The following is a 25,051-nucleotide window of genomic DNA, read 5'->3' as shown; positions in this document are numbered from 1 at the left end:
TTAATGTTCACCTTCTTAGCTTAGCATGTAAACTTAGCAAACAGCTAAAGCTGATAGAGATGACATCAGTTAAGCAAGCAGTGTCGCCAGAGAAGATCATTTTTCACATTTACTAGAGCTTATTTAGATTTATTGAGCTGGTTAAAATTATGATGGAACGTGGCTACTATTTAAACCTTTTGGCCACAGAACAGGAAGTCTCTTTTCTAAAAAATGAGCCATCCATTCTTATTAACTTGATTAAAACTGACAACACACAAAGTAAAAATAAGCTTTGCTTGACAAGAACTGACTTATAATTGTTGATTGATTAAAAAACAAATGGTCTGATACAGTTTTTTCCCACAAAGCTTGAAGCATAGACTGTTAAAATTATAGATTATGCACCACCATCTCCATCTGTTGTAAAACATAATTAAGCCAAAATAGCAACAGGCACCCTATAAAGTTGTAGTGTTAGGGTCACCCTCCACAATTCAGAGTGCATGTACTCCGCAATGGAAAATGTATCAATAGGGTGTAAAATGAATGTACTGCTGTTTAAATTTGGGTGAAAAGAAAACAGTGTTTAAGTAGTAAGTGTGTGCACGATGGGCATCCACTTTAAAAATATGAAGACAATTTAGTCTTTTAAAATGTACTTTTTGAAGGGTAGAAACAGGTCGTAAGGCGTTGATTTTTCATTTTGTGTAGTTACTTTGTATCAAAAACTGCTTCAAGTTTTCTGAGTTTCATCTTACCCTGTCTGCATCTTATATGCAGGTCTCAGCTGGTCCTTACAGGTGCCAACAATCAGAAACTTAAAGTTAGTAGTGTTAAAGCCTGCAGTGGTCTGTAGCTATAAACCTTGATTATGAACACTAAAGTCATATATAACCATATAACATAGTCGTATAATACAATTTAGTACTATAGATCTGTAGAGTTATTTGCATTGTTCTATGATATGATCAATTAATCATCATTTATGTGCATGTAAGATTTCATGGTTATAGCCTTAGAGTAGAAATATTTTGACTCCACAGAAAGGAACATTTTGTAAGGGCATGATGTGCTCCTGTCATACCAAATAAATTGTCTCTGGAAAGGTCCTGGAAATGATCTCTTGTCTACTTATTTCTCCTGAAGGGTTTTTAATGGCAGGAGGTCTATTTCTGTGCGCGATGGTTAAACAGACGTTCTGTTTTAATATTCTACTACTCTTTGTTTCCTCTTTTCATTCATTTCTTTTTTATCATATTGAAGGAGAAAATTACTTTTATATCAGCCCCTTTCTAGAGGTATTACTGGGTGTTTTCAAAGAGTGATGTTCTTCCATCTGTCTTTCAAGTAATTTCCATCTCATTTTTAGCACTTTGGCAAACAAAACCACTTTTTGTTGCTCTATTCTGAGTCACTTCACATGATCACTGAAAATATATTAGATTTGCTCTGCTGATGACAAACATTACAGTTGTGTCTGCTATATCAAAAGCTTTTATTTTTCCTTTAAAGACAGAGTTTCCCTGGCTCAAAAACAACCAGGTGCTAGCTTCACAAAACAAAATCCCTTATATCTCAAAGCATGCCGTGTTTCAGAGGCGGTGCCAGGGGGGGCGTTTCACAGGTGCCAAAAATATGTAAAAATGATCAGAACGTATAATGAAAGTATTGGTGGTTCCCTGAAGCAATTTAACAAATAATCCTTCTCTCTTGTCTCCTATCTTTTATCCTCTACCTCTCCTTTAGGTGACATGTAATTGTTTCACCATCAGTGACGGAGAGCTGCAGGAGGTTGGAGTTGGGCTGTATCCTAGGTAACAAACACACAAACTCACACACACAAAGACAAAAACGTCAAGCACATACGTCCCAAAAGCATCATTAAACTCAATTAAGCTCATCATTTTGGTGGAAATAATTGCCACAAAAGTCAGAAATGTCTTTTGAGTTGCCTGCTTTTCAAACAAACCCCACCCATCCTTTACCTGCTCACTTTGGAAACCACTCCACACTCCACTCGTTATGTTCCTGACGGCTCTTTGATGTACGAGGAAGCAGGGAGAAATGAAATAAGTGAATTTTTTTGTTGTGAGGCGAAAACTGGAAAATGAATGTTGACAGAATATTGAAACGCTGTTTGGGGAGAATGCTGGGGAAGAGAGAGAGAGGCGAGAACATGTGGGGAAATATGAGGTTTGACTCCAACTGGTTTGTGATTCTGGTCTGGTACGTGGGAGGGACACATTCACATACACATACATGCGCATACACACACACACACACACACACACGCACACACACACAAACACACACATACACAGTGAGGAGGTATGCGCTGTAATCCTGGCATTGAGTCTGGGATGAATAGGGTGGGATTTGGCCTGTCGCTGAACATGTTGTTAGAGTTACTACACACACACACACACACACACACACACACACACACACACACACACGCACACACACACGCACACACACACACATGCACACACACGCACACACACACACACCGCAGGTATCTCGGCCAGTTTATCTGGCCACTGTTGAGATGTCAGATGGTCACAGTGGCTTTACTAGAGCTCAGCCAAACCATGTGTGTCTGTGTCAGCGCGTGTGTGTGTGATTTGTGTTGTAACTCATCCATAAATGATGGACCCGTTCGCAGGATGGTCCCCTGCCTATTCATATTTTGGGTTGCTTGGCAACCACAGGGTTTGCTGAAGAGAGGGGATTATTCTGTTGAGGCTACACCTCTGTTCACCTCGACACTCTGTTCATTTTTCTGCTCTCGTTTGCTGACTCTCTGATTTTCCTCTCTGTCTCTTCCTTGTCTGTGTTTCGCTGTCTTCCTCTCAACCTCTGCTAATGAGCTTATTGAAATCCTGTCCTTTAGGCCCCTTATTAGGACCAAAAAGATCTGAAGCTGGATTTGTAATGCAGACCTTAGTTCACTTGTTGTAATCTACCCTGATGTTTTGCATTGAATCATCTCAGAGTGATATAAACCCATGTGCAGCTGCAACCAAATCCTCCCATAATATGAACACTCTATTTTCATTACTTTTTGCAAACCATTCAATCACATTTGCTTGAGTTTTAATAGCAGTTAATAATGTTGAATTATAAATAATTCACTTTTGAATCAAGGCTCTTGTTTCGAATTATATCTTGGTCATGAAAGCATGCATGCCATATCTACAGCAATTGATAGCAAATTTGCTCCTTCAACATGTAACAGTCCTTCTATGTAGGCTGTTATTTATTACAGTGCTGTGTTAAATACTTGATTCTGATTGGTCAAAACCCCATCACAATGGTGTGTGAGGTGTTGCAAAAGACAACCTGATCCCATACGTCTAATCAAATCAATGAAGGAGTCGGGACATTTCACCTCTGCCTGCAATTTTTTTTGTTTCTGTTAGCATTCTGAATCAGTCAACATGATGGAAGATACTTTGATCGTTACTTTTAATTTATTTGGAGAGCACACAACTTTAGATTTGTGGTTACTGGCCGACCAGTCACCAGCATCATCAGCAAAGAAAAGAAAAAGAGGTTAAATGAAAGTGATGTGGACAAAATTGTACAAAACAGACTTGTTTTGACAAGCAACTACAAGCCTCAGCATGGTATGGACATTGGTAGTGTTGAAGGAGACTGGAGACAGATAGAAGACCTTAATCAGGTGCTCTGGTCATTTAATGCAACATTTTGAAATGTCAACAGAGAAGCACTGATGTTTTGACTTAACCCTGAACGACGAAGAAATTAAACTCCAAATCAATATCTGTTTATCTCTTTAGTTGGTGGCTGGTTATAAGCAGAAGAATGTACAGTGAACAGATGGTTGCTTGCTGCAAATAAGATCTCTTGCAGGGTGAGCAAGAACCCTCAGCCTCAAGTAAAGGTCTGATTCAACAACCTGCTCACTATACATTACTATACAGTAAATGTTATATTTTATTTTCACTGGATATTTAATGTTCAAACATGTGAAGCAATCAATCCTTGTGATCAACAGTAGAACTCTTTCTTATCAGGTGTGTTCACCTTCTCTCACCTTAATTGCACACATATCAAAAAATGTATGCAGTAATTCAGCCAGCTCTGCCCAGAAAGACACAAAACACACAGAGCATCTCTGTGAGCAGAAAAGATTCAGGGCATAAAGAAGAAAAAGAGAAAGAGGTTTCTCACATTAAATATAAACTAATGATCCTTCACTGTCTTTATTGTCACACCCATGTGATATTTTCCTCTCTGTTCTGCTATGTGCAGCAACAGTTAGCTTCAGTGAGTGTGAGTCAATACAGTTAATGTATGATGTGCTTTAGTTAATTAATCTAATTAGTATGCTAATGAGCTGCTCTCCACCAGATAACAGCATCGTTCAGAGGGCTTGATTTCTAGTTGATATTCAGTCCGCAACTTCTGCTCTGTAGAACAAAGCCAGAGGGTTACTGACACACACACACACACACACACACACACACACACACACACACACACACACACACACACACACACACACACACACACACACACACACACACACACACACACACAAACACATACACACACACACACACACACACACACACAGTTTTTATCTCTTGCATGCACTGGTTTTGTTCCATGAATAGAATAAAAGAGTGCAGTAGTAATGGAGGTCGTCATAAAAACAGTCATGCCTCTTCAGTATTTGTACCAAGCCATGTGTGCAATGGTAATATTTTTTTCCGAATTATAAATTTACAGCCCTGTGATAGGTTGGCGACCTGTCCAGGGTGTACCCTGCCTTCCGCCCGAAGCCAGCTGGTATAGGCTCCAGCCCCTGTGACCCCTAACGGGATAAGCGGTCAAGATAATGGATGGATGGATGGATAAATTTACAACAGTTAAAGTTGTAGGAGTGGTACACGTTAGATAAAGGCTTTGTGATCCAAATCACATTTCTTTTATGGCACTGATTAAAACTGGCAAGTTCTTTGGAATTCCAGGTTTTTTGGTTTGTTTGTTTTTTTGTTTGTCCTTATAATTTTGGAAACAGAGGGAAACACATGAAAATACAATTGTAGTATCAAATTCAATTGCCAGTTTATTAGGTACGCTATGGTAAAATCAAATGCAGCTTTCTTCTAAAGTCTCACAAAAACAGTCCTTCCTTCATGCGTGCAATTATGTTCATACTGTGTGTTAGAGAAGTGATGATTTCAATACATGATCATTAGGGCTGGGTATGTTAAGAACCTCACAATTCAATTCGATTTCCATTTGTTGGGATATGATTCAATTTGATATTGATCAATATGCTTTGAAATCGATTCAATAATATGCTTACATGACAGATAATACCCAGATCATGCATTACAGAACCTTCAATTAATAAATGAGTAATGATGTGTGCATTATTTGTATAAATTTGAAAAAAACTGACTACAAAATTAATTTTATTGTTGATTTATTTTTGATAAACATGGAATAAGACAGTAGAGTACAATACAGTCCATATGTTTTCGATCCATGGGTTTAGCTCTAGCCCCATGCATTTTGTAAGACCTTGGACTGGTGTCAGCTCAAACTGTTCTATAGATTTGTTGTATTGTTGTAGTATTCAATAAGGCTTCACAGAGCTTACACTTGACATGCCTTCTATCGATTCCTTCTTCTTCTTCTTCTCCAGTTTTACATCTGAATCTGAAATGTGTCCTAACAACTTTAAACGTTGTACACGCTGACTGCACATTTCTACCGGCTGCTGTCGCCAATGTGTCGTGAGACTATACAGTTATTAAGTCAAGAGGCGTCTCTGTTCAGCGTGAATTACAGCATGGCGTCACCCAAGGGGGAACAGCAAAAACAAAAGTATTGTTTGTAGTACATGATGTTGGTATAGTCACAGATGCAAGAGAGGAGGAGAATTAAATCTTTGGCATCTGGAGCTGAGCAATAACAGCAGTGTTTGTTTACAACACAGGCAGAACTTACAGCTTCCTCTTCTTCTAATGTTCTTTTGGAGATCAGACTGATAGGATAACTCTGTACATGTCTAAAAGGTTTTATTCTGATTAAATTTGTGATGCATGCGTGCACATCTAATCACTTTATTTAGTGCCAGTGTAAACAGTAAAGTATCTCTAATCAGATTTATTGTATTAGATTGAAGAAATATTGCTGCAAAAAGCTGCTTCATTATTATTCAAGTAAAAGTAAATAAGGGAATACATGTAATGTGAAATGCAGGGGAAGAACAACCCTTAATGCATTCACTCAGAGTGTAAAATAACATTTATATTCAGTGTCATGTTTTTGATGCTGACACATTCTGTCAGTGTGACTGTGGATGAGTGGGGATTTTGTTTGTTATATATTTGGGGATAGTAATCAAAAGCCTTTGTTGTGACAGAAGTAGAGTACCCGTCTTTTCCTTGTTTTATTTTTTGCATGTGTCTGATAAGAGAGTGACATTTGTTATGACAGAAGCATACTTCTCATTTAGTCACACTGTGAAGGGAATTATCTGTGTTTTTTGTGTGTCCAACTTCTTTGTCTGAGACTGGGTACTGTTTCATTGAGCGCTCAGTCTTCATTTATGTGCGTAGGGTTTAGATTATTCATAGTCATGTACCAGATGATATTTAACCTCCTAAAAGCACCTTAGTTTCCCACAGCTGTCACATTAAACAGGCTGATGGATGGATGATCGTTCTGAGGGAGATGTGTTACTCAACAGTTTTGTGATTTTGTTGCCACAAATAACCGTTTCAGTCAACACTGATCTGAGTGATTTGAGAAATCCTGAAACAGTTGAACACATGACAGTTTGTGACCCTTGAAGAGTCTATGTATCTCAATCTGTATGATGTTCTCTCTGTCTTCTTCACATATTTTGTGCTGCTGATGAGCTATGATATAAGACACTTTAAGAGACCGGGCATTTGGATGTTTTTAGGATTGTATCCATATTTAAATTGCTGTTCAATAAAATAACCATAACTGTGTCTGGTTTCTTTAGACCCATGTATTAGCTCATACAAGTTGTACATTGCTAAAGAGATGATGTTGTTGTTTTTGTTCTTTTGAAGTGCGGTTGTATGGGGTTCTCAATAAATAGTAACTTCACAAAGAGCAGATAGTCAGAACGGTCCCTGTGCGGAGATGCTGCGTAGAGTTCATGCACAAAGGCTGAACTATGCGTCTTTACTGCTTCTGACGGTAGCTGTATTCTTCTTAATGGTCTCTATAGACTTCGAGTTGTCACAGTGGTACATGTGAAGGGTCAGGGCTCCAGACTAACTTTCTGCATTGGTTGCACTAGTGCGCCTAACTTTTTTTTTTTTAGGTGCACCAGCACAAAATTTACGTGCACCCAAATTTTTTATTGGGTCACCTTTAACACCAAAAAGTCACCTTTTTATCGCTCTCCATAACATTCATATAATGAGAATGATTTTTAAACAAAAATAAGGTGTCGCGAAATGATCTTTATTTAATGCACAATGATGTATAAAAAGAAAATGTTGTATGCAACATTAAATTTCATTATAATTTCTGAATCCTCAGAGGACTGGATTCATTACTGCCTGCCTGAGTAGGTTTTTTAGACATGTGTTTTTTTAAAGTTTCGATACGAAACGTTGTTGACCCGCTTACGAATGCACTATTACCTGCCGTATTCTGACCGCACTCCTGACAGTAAACACAGTGCATTGCTTTCCTTCCTTTGTCTTACCTCAGCCAGGTAAATTCTTTCAACCAGTCCTGTCTGAAAGAATACAATTTGGGCTTTTTAATTTGAGTCTCGGGTCCAGGCTCTAGCTAAGACTTGGTTGTCGCCTCTGGTTCCAAGTCTAATGTTATTGCCAAAGGACCGGGGATTGGCATTTTAACAGGGACCGAGGGCCTCCGTGTCTTGGCTGGATGGAATCTCAGGAGTGGGGATGGATAGAATGGCAGGAGCAGGGCTGGTTGTAACAGTAGAGTCTGTTTTCTTAATGAAAAAACGTTCAATATTTTGACCTCTCTTCATTGTCCTTAGTTTCGCCGCATTTTTCTTCCGTTTCAGTAAGGCTGCTTTGGTGCTCAGCTTTGGAGCAGTGAACGAGACCACAGCCAATCAGAGGCAAAGACCCACCCGAGCTTGGTCTCTTATTGGTTTAGACCACGATATGATCCTATGAATGTGAGTCCGGTCACAGGAGAGCAGAGAGATGATGGCTTGCGAAAGAAATCTATGTTGTCTATGTTTCACAATCTGGAGCCCTGAGGGTTGATATTTTCATTCAGCAGTGCTTCCAAAATGTTTGTAGGAATGACCTCCTCTTCAACAGTGTGTAGCTTAGCTTCTGTGTAGAAATTCCAGCCAGCTTCAACAAACGGGTATAATGCTGATTGTTTATCCTTCATACAACCCTGTTTCAAAAATAGTTGTTTAACATTTATACATGTTAAACAGTTTTGTTCTCTGTTCTCAATGGATCTACTGCGATCATTTATCTCTCAGTAAAAGCACTGGAACAATTTCGGTAATCTAATGAACAAGCTAATCCCCTGATAACAAGATAACAGTAGCTTGTATTCCATCCAACCTGGTGATAATTTGTCTCCTGGTATAAACCTCCTGAACTGTAATGACATAAGGACTCAGTTGTGAGGTTAAAAACCTTCTGTTGCAAATGCTTTTCTTTGGGTTTGTGGCACAGTGTACAAACAACATGGCATTGATTTGACAAAGAAAATGAGTCAACCAGGAGTCTTCCCCACACTGACTTTAAGGGTTCCAGTGCACTGTGTTTTTATTGAAGAGCTGTTAAGCAGTATGGTTAAGGGAGACAAAGATACACACAGCAGATTTGCCAAGGAGGACCTGAAAGTTAAACATTGAATTACAGATAAGTTTCTCTTTCTTCCCTCCTCTCCATTTATTTTTCTCTGACTCTGTTTCTCCTCTCTTTTCCCTCTTTTTCATCATCCTTCTTACCCATCTATCTCTCCTCTCTTTATCTTTTACCTTCTGCCTCACTTCTCTTCTCCTCTGGTGTTTTCTCTCTCTCCCTGCTGCTCCTCATCATCCTGTTTGCTCTCTTCCAGCTTATCTCTGCTAAACCATAACTGTAGGCCAAACTGTGTGATGGTGTTTGAGGGGACGAATCTGCGGCTCAGAGCTGTTCAGGATATCGACGCTGGAGAAGAGGTACGAGAAAGAAAGAAAATACTCACAAACATCTTCACAACATTAACAACATGGAATATCACTCTAGGTTTATCGACTGTGTTGTAGCCTCTGCTTTAATGTCCATGTTCTTTATGAGCAATTTTTATCGAATGTTTTTTATTCTCTTATTGATGCAGGAGCTAGTGCCTGAGGCTGTTTAGAGTAATGCATAATCTGAAACTAACAACCATATTTTCAATTGACAGAGCGTGCAGTTTTTATTATCTGATGTAATAACAATTGTTAATGGAGGTAAAATGGAGTTAATGTGATTTTTATGGTGCTCAAAATTTTAGCCAAGTGAAAAATCACTGCAACACTAGCAGGGTGACACTTTCTATTTGGCAGCGTTTTCGCTCATTTTCCAATTTTCCATACTTCACCATCTCTCCTGACAATATGTAATGAGATGCAACAACGCCATCTGGAAGATCTACACCCACAAAGAAATATACACACAATACTGCAACGGATATTTTTTCCACCATGTTAAGTGTTTGCACAATTTACATTCTACATAATTTATCTTTCTAAGGTGATTTGCATTTAACCATGATGTGTAGTCTAACATGCATAGCAAAGACATTAAATTAATCCACCCATTGGAACCTGGACTGTTTTCTTTATTTTCAGCTAACTATAAGTTACATCGAGACGTTAACGTCGACTGACAATCGACAGAAACAGCTGGAAGAGCAATACCATTTTATCTGCCACTGCCAGCGCTGTGACTCTCAGGACAAAGTAAGGCACACACTTAAAATGTTCACTTTTCCTTCCTATTTCTTGCAAATGTCATTTGTTTCCTAACACGAACTTACACACTACTTAAGATAGTTATTGAATTCTAATGCTCAAATTGATACCAATGAGTGTGTCTGAAGTGGCATTATTGGTTTGCCAGTTTATTGGTCAGATTTGGGATCTTTCAACATCTGCGTTGTTGACTGCCATGGGGCTAACAGTGAATAAGATGGTGTCAACTGAAGGAAGAGATGAGTGTTTGTTGAATCTCATCAGCTTGATGTTCGCTCAGTGTTGTTGTCTGTGAAGGTTCTCAGTTGTTTTGGTCATTTGTGGTTGGCAACTGTCAACAGTAATAATGGCTATAGTTTACCAAGTTGCTGATTTGATAAGAGGCCACTTAATGGAACAAAACTTTGGCATGGCATTACAGGGTAATGAGTGCTATGTGCATGTTGTTGCTTGTTTTTGCTGTTTAAAAATGAAATAAAATGTTGGTCATTGTGATATATTTAACTGTCTCAGAGAATCCCCCCAATAAACTAGCTGTATCAAACATCTCTACAGTTGTTCTTTTGGCCTAAAACACTTAGCTTCCCCCTTCATTTTGCTATGGTTTACACTTTTCATTCCTACCATACACTGATCTGGGATATTTTTTTACTCTTTAGCATATATAAAGCTATCATTCCAGTCATAGATACATGACTTGATATATTTCTGTGGACACCACTTCAAACACCTACAATTTGAAGACCTACAGAGTGCTTTAACTGATAAAACATTTTAGCGGCTTACTGTATGAAATAAAAAAAAACTCTTTGGCAAATGTAAGCGAGCAGTTGTCCATAAGTTGCAGTATAACAAAAAAAAGGAAAACTCCTGCGTACCGGTTAAAATGGGTACAATTCCTCTCACTAGTGATGTCCTCTTTTCTGATTATTTTTGCCAGAGCTATTGATTGGATCATTACTGAACTGTTAAGTTGAATTTTTTTGTCTTATTATGTAGGTATAGTCCTTGTAGTCCTTGGGTTTTTGATCATTGGTTGTAAAGAAGATGCCATTTAGATGTTTCCAAAAGCTGTGAGGAATTATAATCGTGTTTTTCCCCAGTTTCTGATGTTTAACAGACTTTAGGATTAAGTCTGTCAAACATCATGACGATGACTCATCACTGTGTGCTGTACTCGGGAGTGGGATAGTCCTCCTGTCGTCACGCAGATAAAACATTGACTTCTTCTTATTTATAAATGCATCCTAGGACTACTTCCCTCTTACCTCCTCACATATATTGCACACAAGAACTCAAGAAGTCATAATCTTCGATCTCAGGATCTTTTAATATGTGTTCAGAGGGTCAGGACTGAACTTGGGAAAAAGGCCTTCAGGTTTGCTGCTCCCTCGACCTGGAATGCTTTAAAAAAGGATCTAAAAGTGTCTAACATGATATCTTTGAATGCTTTTAAGCAGGCCTTAAATGACTTGGAGGCTGAAGCATCTGTCTTTAGATGTTTTGATTAAATGTGACATGCTGTCTTTCTGGAGGTACCTGTTGTATAGCTGTTGTATGTGTCTGCTATTTGTATTTATGTCTATTCTAATGTTGTAACTCTGTAACTGTGCTGCTGCCCATCTTGGCCAGGACTCTCTTGGAAAAGAGATTTTTAAATCTCAATGAGCATTTCCTGGTTAAATAAAGGTTATAATAATACAATTAATACATTTATTACAAATGATATTAACAATAAAAAAATGGTCATAAGTTTCAACCTTTGTTGTTAACTTTAGCTTTAGGTTCATTATTAAGTGACATAGTTATTTGCATACATGCGCATCAGTCAGTTTGAAGTTTGTAAAAATTAAATAATACAAATGTAATATTTTCATACTTGTTCTTATGTAAGATATTTAGAACCTGATCTTTTGAGGATTAATCCAAAAACATTCTCACATGTATCTGCTGTCTCTCTCTCACACACACACACACACACACACATACACATACAGTGTTCAGCACACACACTTGTGTGTGCCGTGTCGCTCTCGGCCCAGACGGTGCATCTGTGCGTAACGTGTAACAGTGTACCCTTTCCTGTCCTCTCCTCCTTTTTCCTCCTTCACTCTGCCTTATCTCCTGCTTTCCTCCTCTTCCTCTCTGTCACTCTGTCACACTCCACCTCATCACACCTCTCTCTCTCTCTCTCTCTCTCTCTCTCTCTCTCTCTCTCTCTCTCTCTCTGTGTCTCTGCCCTCGTCCCCCTCCATGACCACCTGCTGAAAAATGAGAAATATTATCTCGTCTTTCAGCTGCAGTTTTCTTTTCCATCCATCTTCATCCTCCAACTCCTGTTTCTCTGTCTCACTGTCTTCCCCTCTTTTTCTCGCACTGTAAATTTTCATTTCTTTCTCTCTCTCTCTGCTTGCTTTCCCAGCTTTCACTTCTGTCTCTTGCTCTGTTGTCGGTCTTCCATAAATGACACTTTGGTCTTACTCTTCAACGCACTCAAGTGTGTGTGTTGGTGTTAGAGTGTGTGTGTGTGTGTGTGTGTGTGTGTGTGTGTGTGTGTGTGTGTGTGTGTGTGTGTGTGTGTGTGAGAGAGAGAGAGTGTGAGAGAGTGTGAGGAGAGAGAGAGAGAACGCTCGGTTTGGGACAATTTATTTCATTCAACCCACCTTTGTTCTGCTTACAGCTCACACACACACACACACACACACACACACACACACACACACACACACACACACACACACACACACACACACACACACACACACATAGTTGTCTGTCGTCCCCTCTCTGTGTCTGTAATCTCCAGCTGATGATGGCAGGCAGCTCGGATGTGACCCAAAGCATAGCAGCAGATGATTGTTGACATCAAACCCAGGAGATGATGCTTATATGTTGTTCCTCTGTCTGCTCTTGAGTGTGTGTTGTGTTGTGCTTGTGCCTGTGTGTGTGTGCATGTGGTAAGAAGAATACAAAACAATAAAAATGTCGTTTTTTTAAAGTCAGTCTAAAAAGCTGTGTAAAACACAGACTGGACTTTTATGACTCTGGTTTATATAGTGGTGTCTTATTAAAATCACTCCTGTTTGTCTGTTTTTGTTTTTCACATCATGAAGCTGTGTGTCTGATTGTAGTGTGTATGGACATAATGTAGATGTTGACGTTCAGGTCCTCTCTCTTTTCCCAGGATGGACTCATGTTGTCAGGGAAGGAATCAGCATGGCGGCTGCTGAAGGAGGCTCTTCCTGAACTAGAAAAACTGAAAGTAGAGTCGAGTATCCTTCATCTCCAAGATCCACTACAGCCACATCACTGCACATGCTGCTTTGTGCACTGAAATGAGTTGACACTTCTTTACTGCTCATAAAGACTAAAACAAATGTTTTACATCTCAGTTTTTCAGCTCTTGATACCCAGCATGCTTTTATCTTAATAGACTGTCACTGCTGCATCAAATTTAGCAATCCAAACACAAATGCATGAGTCACCAGAGTCAGTGAAGTGGTTTATTTAGGCGGTACTGCATATGTAGAAAACAAGTTACAGCCAAAGGATGAATATATCAGACTGCAAAAAGAGAAAATCATAAGTTGTTAAGTGTGAAAGGTTTGTTTGAGTGATACTCTGCCAGATTTAAGGAGATCACTCTCCAAAGTCTTTGATCGTAGTTTAATGTGCAAATGTGGAGAAAGCTGATTTGTCAAGAAGTAAGAGTACTCCTACCCAGAAGTAAGCTTAGAAGCTGAGTGGCAGTTGAGACTGAAGTCCTGATTCATTAAGGACTTTGGACTCAATGTAAATGAGGTGCAGTGCTAATCAGTTCTGTACTTTCCTGAACATCAAATCTGCCCTTTAAATGCTTCAATATCCAAGTGACAAAATAGGAGAAAGTGGGTTAAATAAATGTATTTCCAGAACCATTCCTCACATATCTGAAAGACTCTTTAATTTGGAATAAAATCTTAACACATTATGTTAAGTTTTCTATTTGTAGATTAGGTGTGCAGTTTTAAATGTTCATATTTGGTTATATAATTTTTTGGCATCCATTATGAGTTTCTCCCTTCCTTATGCAACCCTCCAGATTGGGAAGCTCTGCTGCAGAGCTGTACTCATCTATTAACAACAGCTGGAGGTGACGTGCCTGATGAAAATCTGTATAAGCTCAGACTGACAGACATGGCTTTAGACGCCTCCGTTCAGCTGGGACTCTGGGAGGAGGCTCTGAGATATGGCCAAAAAACACTTCCTGTTTACAGGTGAGTCCCTGTGTGTGAAGGAAAGATAAGACGGGCAAGCTACAATTTTTAATTTAGATAAACAAAACTTCCTCTGCCTTCTTAGTCTGGTAAATATTCCAGATTGAGTTACTTTCTACTTCCTGGTTCACATTTTGGACAGCAATGTGAGAAAAAGGACAAAAGTGAACTTATCATGAGTGCATGTGAAGTGCAGCTTCCTTAGCTGAGGCAGACTTGCTTGACTTTCTTTGACTATATGGATTTTCACTTCAAAGTTATTACTTTAGAGATTTGAGCTGCTACTCAAGGCTGATGCCTTCATAGTTGTCAAAACACTTCCAGACAGTCTTTTCTGTTATTATAGACAAAAAAAAATCATTGTTTGTAGCAGTATGAAGGAAAGCTGGGGATTGTCAGACAGATTACCTGCAGAGAAACAGAAGGGGCGCAGCAAGGGTAGCATGTGAAGGGAAAAAACTCAGTATATCAGAGTGATCAGGAGATGTATCCTGGAGTGGATGCTGTGGTTGTTTTAAAGTTTGAACCTGAGAATGAGCTCTGAAAGCAGAGGCTGAGTTTGAAACTTAACACTGAGGAGATTTCACAGTGCACTGAATCTGACTCTTTGACCTGATACAAGAGTCTGGGGAGTGTGTCTTCTGTTACACCTGCAAAGGGAAAATATAGTTCAACAGGGTTTTTTAGTTAAGAACTGATTTGACAGAGGGGAAAAGACTGAAAGAAACTTCAGGGTTCATCTTTTGAATCAACAGTGTCTGAGAAATCGGACCTCAAAACTTAAGAAAGTTCAGGATATGTTTAAAAGAAAAGCAGAGAGCATCATTTTTTGAAGTACGAAAGATAAGTCAAATTATTTAGATACAAGGATATTCAAATCAAGAAAAAAGCGGGCTGATTTGGCAACACATCTGAAATGCTCTGCAGACTGAGGATCTTTACTCTTCAGGTCATACAGTGCGCAGCAGAAGAATGAGGTGTCACTGAAAGGTGTTAGTAACGTCAGGATATAGTTGGAGGGCCAGATTGGTATTCACATGCAGGTGACACTTGTTATGAAATGATTACAGAAAAATCTACCACCTGCCCAGGTGAGGTGATAGTGAGCTTCAGTAAGTTCATCAAATCATAGTTGTTGTAAGATTTTCCTATGATTAATAACCAAATTAAATCTACCTGTGGGCACACATACATACTGATGAGTAGTGCTAGAAGTGGTATACTTGGTTCTGCGTTAACAATTATCCATCCACCAAAAATACAAAGAAGTTTCATGTAAATTGCAAAAAGAAGAAGAAAAAAGATTTAAAAAATAACTATAAGCTTTGTTACCTTTTTAATAACTTCTATGTTAAGATAAATATAACAGAATACATATAGCCTCAAAACTCTTATACATAAAAAAAGAAGTTCCAAGCTTTCAATACTTAAGAAGTCAGAAGCTAAACAAAACAGTTTACCTTTCTTCTGACATTTTAATAGGGCCCATCTTCACAAAACATAATAATGCCAAATATAGTCCTGTAGCCTATCTGAAAACCATTTTTAAAAAATCTTTTTATATTTTCATTTTTACACTACAGGACAGGATATAACACAAGACCTAAGTGGTTAAGCATTATGTCAAATGACCTGATGCCCAACAAGAGAACAAGGTTTCAGATAGGGAGTGGAGGGTGCCTGTTATTAACAAAAGGTGGAGACTTGTATGGGGCTTGAAACTGGGATACCAAAAGTGGTTGGCATAGACAGTATAAATAATGGACGTAGTATCAGTGACATCACTCATCTGTTCCTGAGGGCTGTTTTGAAGCCTATCTGCGGTGGCGGCCATACTTGAAATGCTGAACTCAACCTTACTGCCTGCAAGCTAGTCTGAGGTAAAGAGGCAGGCTTTTTGCCTCCTAGCCAAAGTCAAGTCAGTCATGTCCTTAAATGTATGAGGACCTCAAGCCCTCATACATCCTAACCTTTGTTTTCTAGAGTGACTTTCCCTCAAACTCAACCTTATTCCTTTTCACTCTTGTGGATATGAGTGTGTAAGACTAATCGATCTGGTGTGAAGGGCAGAGCTCTAGAGACAAAGCTGTGCCCTCTCTCACAAACGCACATGCACACACACGCACACAACATCATATCCACAGGAGAGAAACAGTAATGCAGCCTATCAATAAATAAGCAGACACAGAGAAAGAGAGGGATGGTGATGAGGAGATGGGGATTGAGAGATGGGTGTCAGCTGAAAAGAGTAAGTGCGTCTCAAGGAAGCAGAGGAGGAACCATTTGAGGGATGGATATGGGGGTTTAGGGGAGTGAGAGAGGGGTTAGGGGAGGATGGAGGTGAAAGATGGGAGAGTCCGAGGAGTGAGGAATGATCAGCAACCTGACAGAGAAAAGAGGAGGGAAGAAAAGCTGGCAGGAAGGAAAACATAAGTGACTGAATCACAAGGTTAAAACTGTGGTTAAGAGTTGGGGAACATTTAAAAACTGGAGGTATAAAATAAAGAACATGGAAAAGAGGTGTAGAGGAATGGGAAGAGGGGAGCACCGATAAAAGAAGAAGAATGAAAGAGAGTGTGGGTGGAGGATCCTCCATATTCATCTCCTATCTTCCTCTGGGCTCTTCAGATTGCAGAGGAGAAGAAAGATAGCTGCAGGAGCTCTTCATCTCTCTTTCTCGTGTCCTTCCCCTCATTCTGTATTCCTTTCTTCTTTCACTCTCTGTGCTCGTCTCTTTTCCATTTCTCTTGTGTTCTGTTTTGGATGTATAGCAAGGTTTTCTTCCTGGCTCTGTGAGTGCATAATGCACATCGACTGCAGTGCACCGTAGGTTTATTGAAAGTCTCCATGCTGCAAATATTTTCCTGCTACAGACATGCTCACACACATTCATGAATATCTGAATGAATGCACATTCACGTATTCCTGGAAAACTGCCCCCAGAGACACAAGTGCATCAACAAGTGCAGTCTGTGATGCTCACGGCTAAAACTTTTCAGTATAAAAAACAGCAATTCTGATGCACCTTGTGTCCTTGCACTGATTTTTTCACCTTTTTTGGTTAACAAACCAAAGAAAGAAGACATGACATCCCATTTGACTTTACAGGGCAGCACAAACAGAGATTAACAACTTTTTCATTAATACACAGCTTCATCCATTTACTCTGAATAATCAGCAAGGGCTTCTCTCTCCCTATATGCATCATTTCTAAAGAAAATTCAGCAATTTTATGGAGAGAATTCTGTTAAAAATGATGAGGCTCTTCTTCAGCAGCGGCCTCAGTAAAGCAGCGGAGTGCTCCGACAGCATCAGTCTTTAATCTTCTAAAACAAGCAGTATTGAAGAAAGGTCCTGTTCATTCACAGGTGGAGAAAGAGGTATTTTGAGGAAATCAGTGACTACAAAAGAAAACGTGAACTAAGAAAAGAAGGTGTGCAAAAAGTATTTGTCAATAAATCTCAAAAGAGATGTTTTGAGAAACACAAACTGATGAACAGTAATGAAGTTGTTGTTGACGACCAAGGTCTTGTTACAGTAGTGGGTGTTTTTACTCAGTTTCAACTTTAGATTCAGCAACCTAAAGTTGCTTACTTTTCTTTTTTAAAGTTGTATTTTTAGGGTTTATAGATGACCAACAAAATGAAGTTTAAACAAAAGTAGAATATAACTTCATACCAGCTTAAAAGGAGCTTTCTCTGTTTTTAGTACTCAAAATGGGATTCTTTGAGGTACTTTAACCATTATCTCTCTCCCTTTCCCTCTCATAGTCCAACCAAGGGTGCACACTTGGGAGTTCTGTTTCCACGTAAACATAGTTTACACAGCACCATGTCCACTTACCTGTCGAGTATGCAAACAAGGAAACGGAATGCATAATTTCCACGCTGTAAATAGCAGAGTTGGGTAAACGTCAGTAAATCTGTAATTCGTTAATTATCAGCATCACTTATTTGATCAACTTTTGACATGGAAGGAGGATGTTTATATGTACATTGCAAAGTGAACTGAATGGAATAATGTCATTAAGAAAAAAGAACAGATGCACAGTTATGCAATGAAAATAAGTTTAATTATGACAACTATTTGATCCATTAAATCTTCTTCTTCAAAAACTTAAACTGACGTTTGCTCTCTCCTTAATTCAGAACAGGAGGGCCTGTGGTTTGCATGGTCTTCACTCAGTCTCGGTGAACTTCGGCCTCAGTCATGGCTTGGTCCTTGTTTGGAGATCTTGATAACAACTCTAGATTCCAGGACTTCCTGCAATCTAGAGTTGTTATCAAGATCGATATTTGCAATGTAGGAATATATTTGCAATGTAGGAACGCATGTACAAAGTGTGGGAGGAAGTGTTCCTCTCTTATTGAAGTGCTCAAAGATCTTTGACATTTGCAGCCTCACATGAAAGGTCGTGAGGTGTTGCTCTGTTGTAAACAAGCCAGGACTGTTGGAAGCTATGTTACCCATCACTTTGGTATGGTCAGACACTCTGAGAAATGTGGATTTTAGAAACAGATACAACAGCAGAGAATTGTATTTCTATTTAAAGAAAGGTTGGTGTAACAGTTAGACTGTACTTTAAAGCTTAGTTAACTATCCTTTTTCTTATCAAGACATACATGTGGGGGTTAAATCGCTGTTACATGAGACAAAAAACTAAATACAATTAAGGAGAATACTTAGAGCTAATCATTCCTCTGTGTTTTTGTTCGCCTTCTTCAGTTTTGCTACTTAGCAAGATAATTCACGTTCCCCGCTCACTAACAGCAGGCTTTGGATCTTTCCTTCCAAACAAGAGCCTCATTAGTTCCACCACATTTGCTTGGAAATGTTACACTTTTCCACATCTATTAATTTCTCCATCCTGCACCTTCTTGTCCTTATAGCGGACAGCTATGGCTTTCTAACTAGCTGTATTCAGCATCCCCATATTTCTCTTCAATTTACTCTCCCAGGAACAAACAGGAGGAGAGGATTCATGAGACGGCAAGCTAATGAAATTATTTTAATTGCTGCGTGCTTCTATATGCTAAGAGGAAATATAATTGGAGTTTGGTGTTGATGAGTGTGTTTGAATCTCATGGCAGCCCAAATCACGGGCTTTGTAATTAAATCAGTACTGTAACTTGTTTTTATTCATGGAGGACTAATGCTGTTGGTTTAGTCTTTGGGCTTCCTGTTTGATGATTTAATTTTTTACCACAGAATTAGAGACCACCTCTATAATTGGAAGACCAGTGGTCCAGCAATGCTTGAAGGTATGAACAAATGGGTTATTAGCTTGAAGGACAATCATCAGAGAAGCAAGAGTTTGAAACAGCACTGGTCGTGGTTAGTACGAGTTAATTAATTTTGATTTTGTACACTGTAGAAAGCAGCTTTTCTCTGTGAAATCATTGTTTGAAAAACCTTTAGCCTGGCAGTTTTCATGTCATATAAAACAACGATTTACACTGTTGGAAGCAGACGTGCAGTTTGTGTTCATACATGATAAATAAGAGCATTTGAACCATTTTGTTTCGTGTTTACTTAGCAGAGAAGAGAAAGTCTTCAGGTTGAAGATAGTGAAGTGAATTACAAATGACCCTATCCTAGTGTGTGCATACTCATACATTCATGCTGGCATGCATGTGTGTATGCAAGAGTGTGTGACTGAGAGACAATAAGTCTGGTAAGAAATGTAAAAATGGTTTGTGCTTTCCGGCCTTTGTCAGCAAACATTTAAATGGCATTTTTCTACGGTTAAAAAAAAATTAAAAAGAACAGAATGTGTGTGGAAACAGAGATAATAAACAGCAAACTGAGGGAAGCCTAAAGAGAACAGGTGAGTCAGTAAGGAGGAAAGGAATCAATGGTGTGCAGCAGAGGAAAGAAGAAACTAACCGACAGCATCACCTTTAATCCCTGCAGCTAGCGGGGCAAAAAGCACAAACACAAACAGGTAGGAGCAGAGCAGGGGAGAGGGGGAATAGGAATGAGGAAGAAGAGATTAGTGGAGAGAGTTTTGGAAGAAAAGAAGATAAATGGCTCGTCAGGTAAATGCGTGTTTTGAGAACATCAGTGTTTATGAACAACAAAGCTGCTCCCTAAAATGCCCTGATGTGTATTTATATTGTAGAAGGAGGGCTGTCCCATGTCTCTGTGTCTGTGTGTGAACAGTTTTATTAAAGAACTTAGATTTATACAGAGCATGTGCTGTGTTTACACAGAGGTCATTAAGCATCAGTATCATTTAGCATTAATGTGTATCCGTTTGCATGTATGTGTACAGATGAATGGATCCAAGCTTTTTCATTGTTCTTTCTATTTTAAACTGGCTGTTCAAATGAAATATAGAGAGAAGTAGTTTTTTCCACTGTGAATGTGTGAGTGTATTCCTTTTTATAAGAATTATAGGAGTTTCTTTTTGCAAAGATTATTGATTAGGCTGATCAGAACTCTTGCTCTGTCACCATGGATACCCAACACTGATCAAAACCTTGAAATCCAGAGCTGCCAAGCAACACTTGCTCTTTGTTTTATTCCAGCTAGCTGATAGTATGCCTGTAAAAAAACAATATGTTCATGCATGAATAAAAACTGCACTGATACGCTGTGTATGTGTTAGTCTAAGCGTATGCGAGCACATTTGTGCAAGCAACACTTTGCATAGTAGTAGTTCAATATAGATACGTGTGACTTTGTCTTTCTGCACGCTTGTTTTTTTTCTGGTTATCAGGGGAATATCTGTGCAGAGTGGGCTGTGCTTGTCTGTTTGTCTTAACAGTAAAACTGAAAAAAGGATTGAATGAAAGAGTTAGAATCATGTGGGGAAGTAGAAACTTAGACACACAAGCATGTAAGATGCACACATGCAGACACACCCACATGTTCATGCAGGTATATTTAGACAACAAAAATGGAGATATGAATAATGCATGGTTGTACAAGGAGAGGAATAAATGTGAAAAAAATAATAATATAATATATCATGAATGACATTGTTTGTCTTGTTTTTCAGACATTTCCTTTCACTCACTCACTCACTCACTCACTCACTCACTCACTCACTCACTCACTCACTCACTCACTCACTCACTCACTCACTCACTCACTCACTCACTCACTCACTCACTCACTCACTGCAACAAATTGTATTAGCCGTGTCCGCTAAATTATCTGTCATGTGGTGTCAGAGACCATTCTTAGAAATTAAATCAAATGCTTGTTTTTCAAAGTTTAAATTTAATCTTATAGTGATTTGGTTGCTTTATTTGATGTTTAAGCTTCCCTATACATAGAAGACATCCCCTTCAACCACTGAGATGTGGAGTACATATAATGAAAATCCTCACTTCTAAACCTGCCTTATACCAAAACCTTTCCTCATCGTTCTCATGTCCTGTGGAGTTCAAGGACAGTGCCCGTGGAGGTTCCCATGTTTAACAAATGGGACCAGAGTAGTGTGCTCCAATTATCATGGCATCACACTGTGAGGCTTCTGTGGGAAATCTTATGCCAAGGTGCAAGAAAGAGCTGGAGGACTTTTGTTGAGCCTCGGATTCATGAGGAATAATGTGGGAGAGAGGAAAGCTGTTTTTATGTTTTCAGGAGTAAGTCATGGTGGATCTTTCAAAAGGAGCTAGAGAAAGGGATTTCTGTGATGCTTTGCTTGGTATGTCAAGAGCACACAACCTGAGCCTTGATCTTCAGGGTTTTTCACAGCAACATGAGTAAGAAGCTTAAAAAGACACTGATAGATACAGTAGTTTATCATGTAGAAGTCTCAATGGGGCTTTACAGACATTGTCATGGGAGACATATTTTCAGCTCTTGTGTGAACTTAAATTCCAGTTGAAGCTTAAAATGTGTGATTTTATTTTATAAAAGCAAGCTTCAAGGGAGAGGGAGTTTCAAGTGAATTGGTAAAACAATACAAATGATACAGAAAACATTATCTTGCACTCATGTCTCTACCTTTTTTACTCCCTATAAGACAATACTACCCTGATCCTCACCCGGTGCACGGAGTCCAGCTGATGAGGGTTGGAAAGCTGCAACATTACCTGGAACATCTTCAAGAAGCTCAGGACACATTCAAACAGGTGGGAGGGATGAATTTCTGACAAACTGACAAACCTGCTGCAATTAAGTCACTCATGGTTATTTTTCCTTTCTCAGGCCTTTCAAATCATAAAGATCACCCATGGTGACAGTCACCCCCTGACCACAGATTTATCCATGAAGATGGAGGAGTGTCGCGCTGAGATGGCTCAAAGATCGTCTAGTGGTCACTGACTCTAAGCAACACAAATGTCTGACCAATGATACATAACTCAGTATTCATGTTGTCATTGTATTTTGATTCCCTATGATGATTTTTTTTTAAAGAACTGTAGTATAAACAGAAATGGAGAACGATAAATTCTAACTGCTGTAATATTTTTCAGAAGTGCATCAATTCACATCTTTTCAGTCTCTGGATTTAAGTTTTTTAGGAATTGTCTTGAAAGAAAAAAGCTAAAATGTCTGTATGACATCTGTATTTACAGCATTGTGTTTTCTTTGGAGAACCTTTTAAAATAAGATTTTTTTAAATCCAATTAAACACAAAATCTTCACCTATTCATATTACTCTGCTGTTCATGTCATGTTTTACAGGCAAGCAATTCCTCAAGCTAAAGGCTAGCTTTGCATGTCAGCATGCTAGTATGTGCCTATTAGTGTTTTATCTGAGGTTCATTTGAATGTCATTGGTTTGGCAGGTGTTGGTTCATGAATTTTGATTTCACTATTAGTTAAATAGATATTAGGTTTAAGGTATAATTGAGAGGTGTTGCTGCTTCTAGTGAGAGGTGGATGCTGCTAGTAGTCAACTCTTAACAATTTACCCCACAAATTTGTAGCTGATGTGAGAACAGACACAAAGTAAGGCTTTGTGTAAGCCTGACTTTACTTATGTGAAACTTAGTTTTCAGATATTGCACAGTGATCCAGTTGTTAGTGCTGTAAGGTTTTTAATTCAAATCCCTGGCTGGCAAGAGCCTTATGAAGTTTGCATGCGTGGATTCTCTCCAACAGTCCAATTGGAGTCCAATTGTTTTAAGTGTCCAATTATTAGACACTTAAAAATGTCCATACATTTGTGTGTGTGTGTGTGTGTGTGTGTGTGTGTGTGTGCACGCGTGTGTGCGCGCATGTGCCCGCGCTGTGACAGTCCTATTTGACTGATCATATTGATATGGTGAACATTAACCTACATATAAATCAAGCAAATATGCTGCAATTCTAGCATTTACTTGGGGTCATGTTTTTTTATTGGGATGGTGAAAGAATGTATGTCCAAATTCACTCAACTTTTAGCCCAGCTTTGGTCTCCCCCAGCCTCTGGGTAAATATCTGGCTCTTTTTCATTTTGTTGCTAATGTTGTGCAATTGCCATTCAGTGCTAAACAGGTTAGAGAAACAGGAAACATGGGGAGTAGAGAGTGGGCAAAGACACTGAAAAAAAAAATAGATTGAAAACAAAACTAAAGACAAGAGTAGAAATGAACCAAAAAGAAAGAGCAGAGAAATGACCAAAAGACCAAAACGATGAATTGAGGGATACTAAAATGCTCCATACAGCTCTGGAAATTTGTGGTTCTTTTCTGTGAGTTCAACACTACAGTCAACTCATTTAACATATAAGTCACCATGTGATCCTTTTAAAATTGGAAGCCACATAAAGATCAAATGTGATCATGTGTCATTTTGGAAATAAATCCCAATTAGTGTCAGTGAGAAATACTCCCAAAAAGTGTAATCTAAAAAAGCTGTGTGGTTGTGTGCGTGTGTGTGCACGTGTGCATGTGCGTGTGTGTGTGTGTGTGTGAGTGAATGGTTGTTAGCCCTGTGATAGGTGGCCACCTGTCCAGGATGAACCCTGCCTCTTGTCCAATAGCTTGGATTGGCTCCAGCCCCCCGTGACCCCAACTATGAAAAAGCAGTATAGATCATAGATGGATGGATATTTACTTGTTGGTAGTGTTCAGTGTTTGTCACAGGATGATGGGGAGTGCTTAGCTTTGCTTAGCTACCACTACAAAAACAAATCTCTATCTGTGGGAGACTAATGTAAACGGTCTTACCAGTCAGCTAATGAATTAGCCTTGTGCATAGACTGAAAAAAGCCAAAGTATTAAGCTCAGAGCTTCAAACCTGCAGTCCTCAAACCAAAGGTTGAGCCTCTATCCTCTGCATCAACTTAAGTCAAGCATAAAAGGAAAAGTCAAGATCGACAAAGCCAGTGAAACACATTGGAAACCATGAATGTAAAATAAATGTGACTACTTTTTAAAAGCAAAAGAAGAACATTAATGTAAATCTCAGATTAGTGCAAATGTATGGAGCTACATTCAAAGTCAGAGCTCTGTCGTGTTTGTGTGTGTGAGAGAGAGGCCTACATATCCTGTGTTTATTTGGCACATGCCATCTAGCTGAGTAATCAGTGTGTCTGTGTGTGTGCATACATGTGTTGTTGTTTTACTAAAGTCCGGTTATCAAAACATCCATTTTGCCTCCACACATATCCATCGCACACACTTCCCATGTTAATCTGTGTTTTTATGTTTCACTCTGTCAGCGTGTGACTTTTTTCCACGTTGATCTGGATGATGGGACCTTTCTCTCTCTCACTCACTCACTCACTCACACACACAAACACACTCACATTCTTCCCTTGTTAATCCCTGAAGTTCTACCATTTACAAACTGATGACAGCATCTCCATTGTGACAGAAAAACCTCTGTGTGTGTTTGTGTGTGCGGTTTAGAGTGACAGCATGTTTCTATTAAGACCACAACTAAAAGGTTTCTGCTT

The 25,051-nt window shown here is 39.0% G+C and overlaps 1 protein-coding gene across 1 annotated transcript in view; it reads left to right on the top strand.

Annotated features, from left to right (window-relative positions):
* The window catches only part of smyd3 (SET and MYND domain containing 3), a 116,956-nt gene extending 94,133 nt beyond the window's left edge, over window positions 1-22,823 (top strand). The window contains exons 6-12 of the mRNA XM_034680809.1: window positions 1,729-1,796; window positions 9,073-9,175; window positions 9,830-9,940; window positions 13,137-13,224; window positions 14,034-14,208; window positions 22,187-22,295; window positions 22,372-22,823. Coding sequence (XP_034536700.1) covers window positions 1,729-1,796; window positions 9,073-9,175; window positions 9,830-9,940; window positions 13,137-13,224; window positions 14,034-14,208; window positions 22,187-22,295; window positions 22,372-22,488 — 771 coding nt within the window. The 3' untranslated portion in view covers window positions 22,489-22,823. The remainder of the gene's footprint in view (window positions 1-1,728; window positions 1,797-9,072; window positions 9,176-9,829; window positions 9,941-13,136; window positions 13,225-14,033; window positions 14,209-22,186; window positions 22,296-22,371) is intronic.
* Window positions 22,824-25,051: the final 2,228 nt, after the last annotated feature.

This window comes from Notolabrus celidotus, chromosome 3, assembly GCF_009762535.1.
Source record: "Notolabrus celidotus isolate fNotCel1 chromosome 3, fNotCel1.pri, whole genome shotgun sequence".
NCBI lineage: Eukaryota > Metazoa > Chordata > Actinopteri > Labriformes > Labridae > Notolabrus > Notolabrus celidotus.
This window is presented reverse-complemented; position numbering and strand designations above follow the sequence as displayed.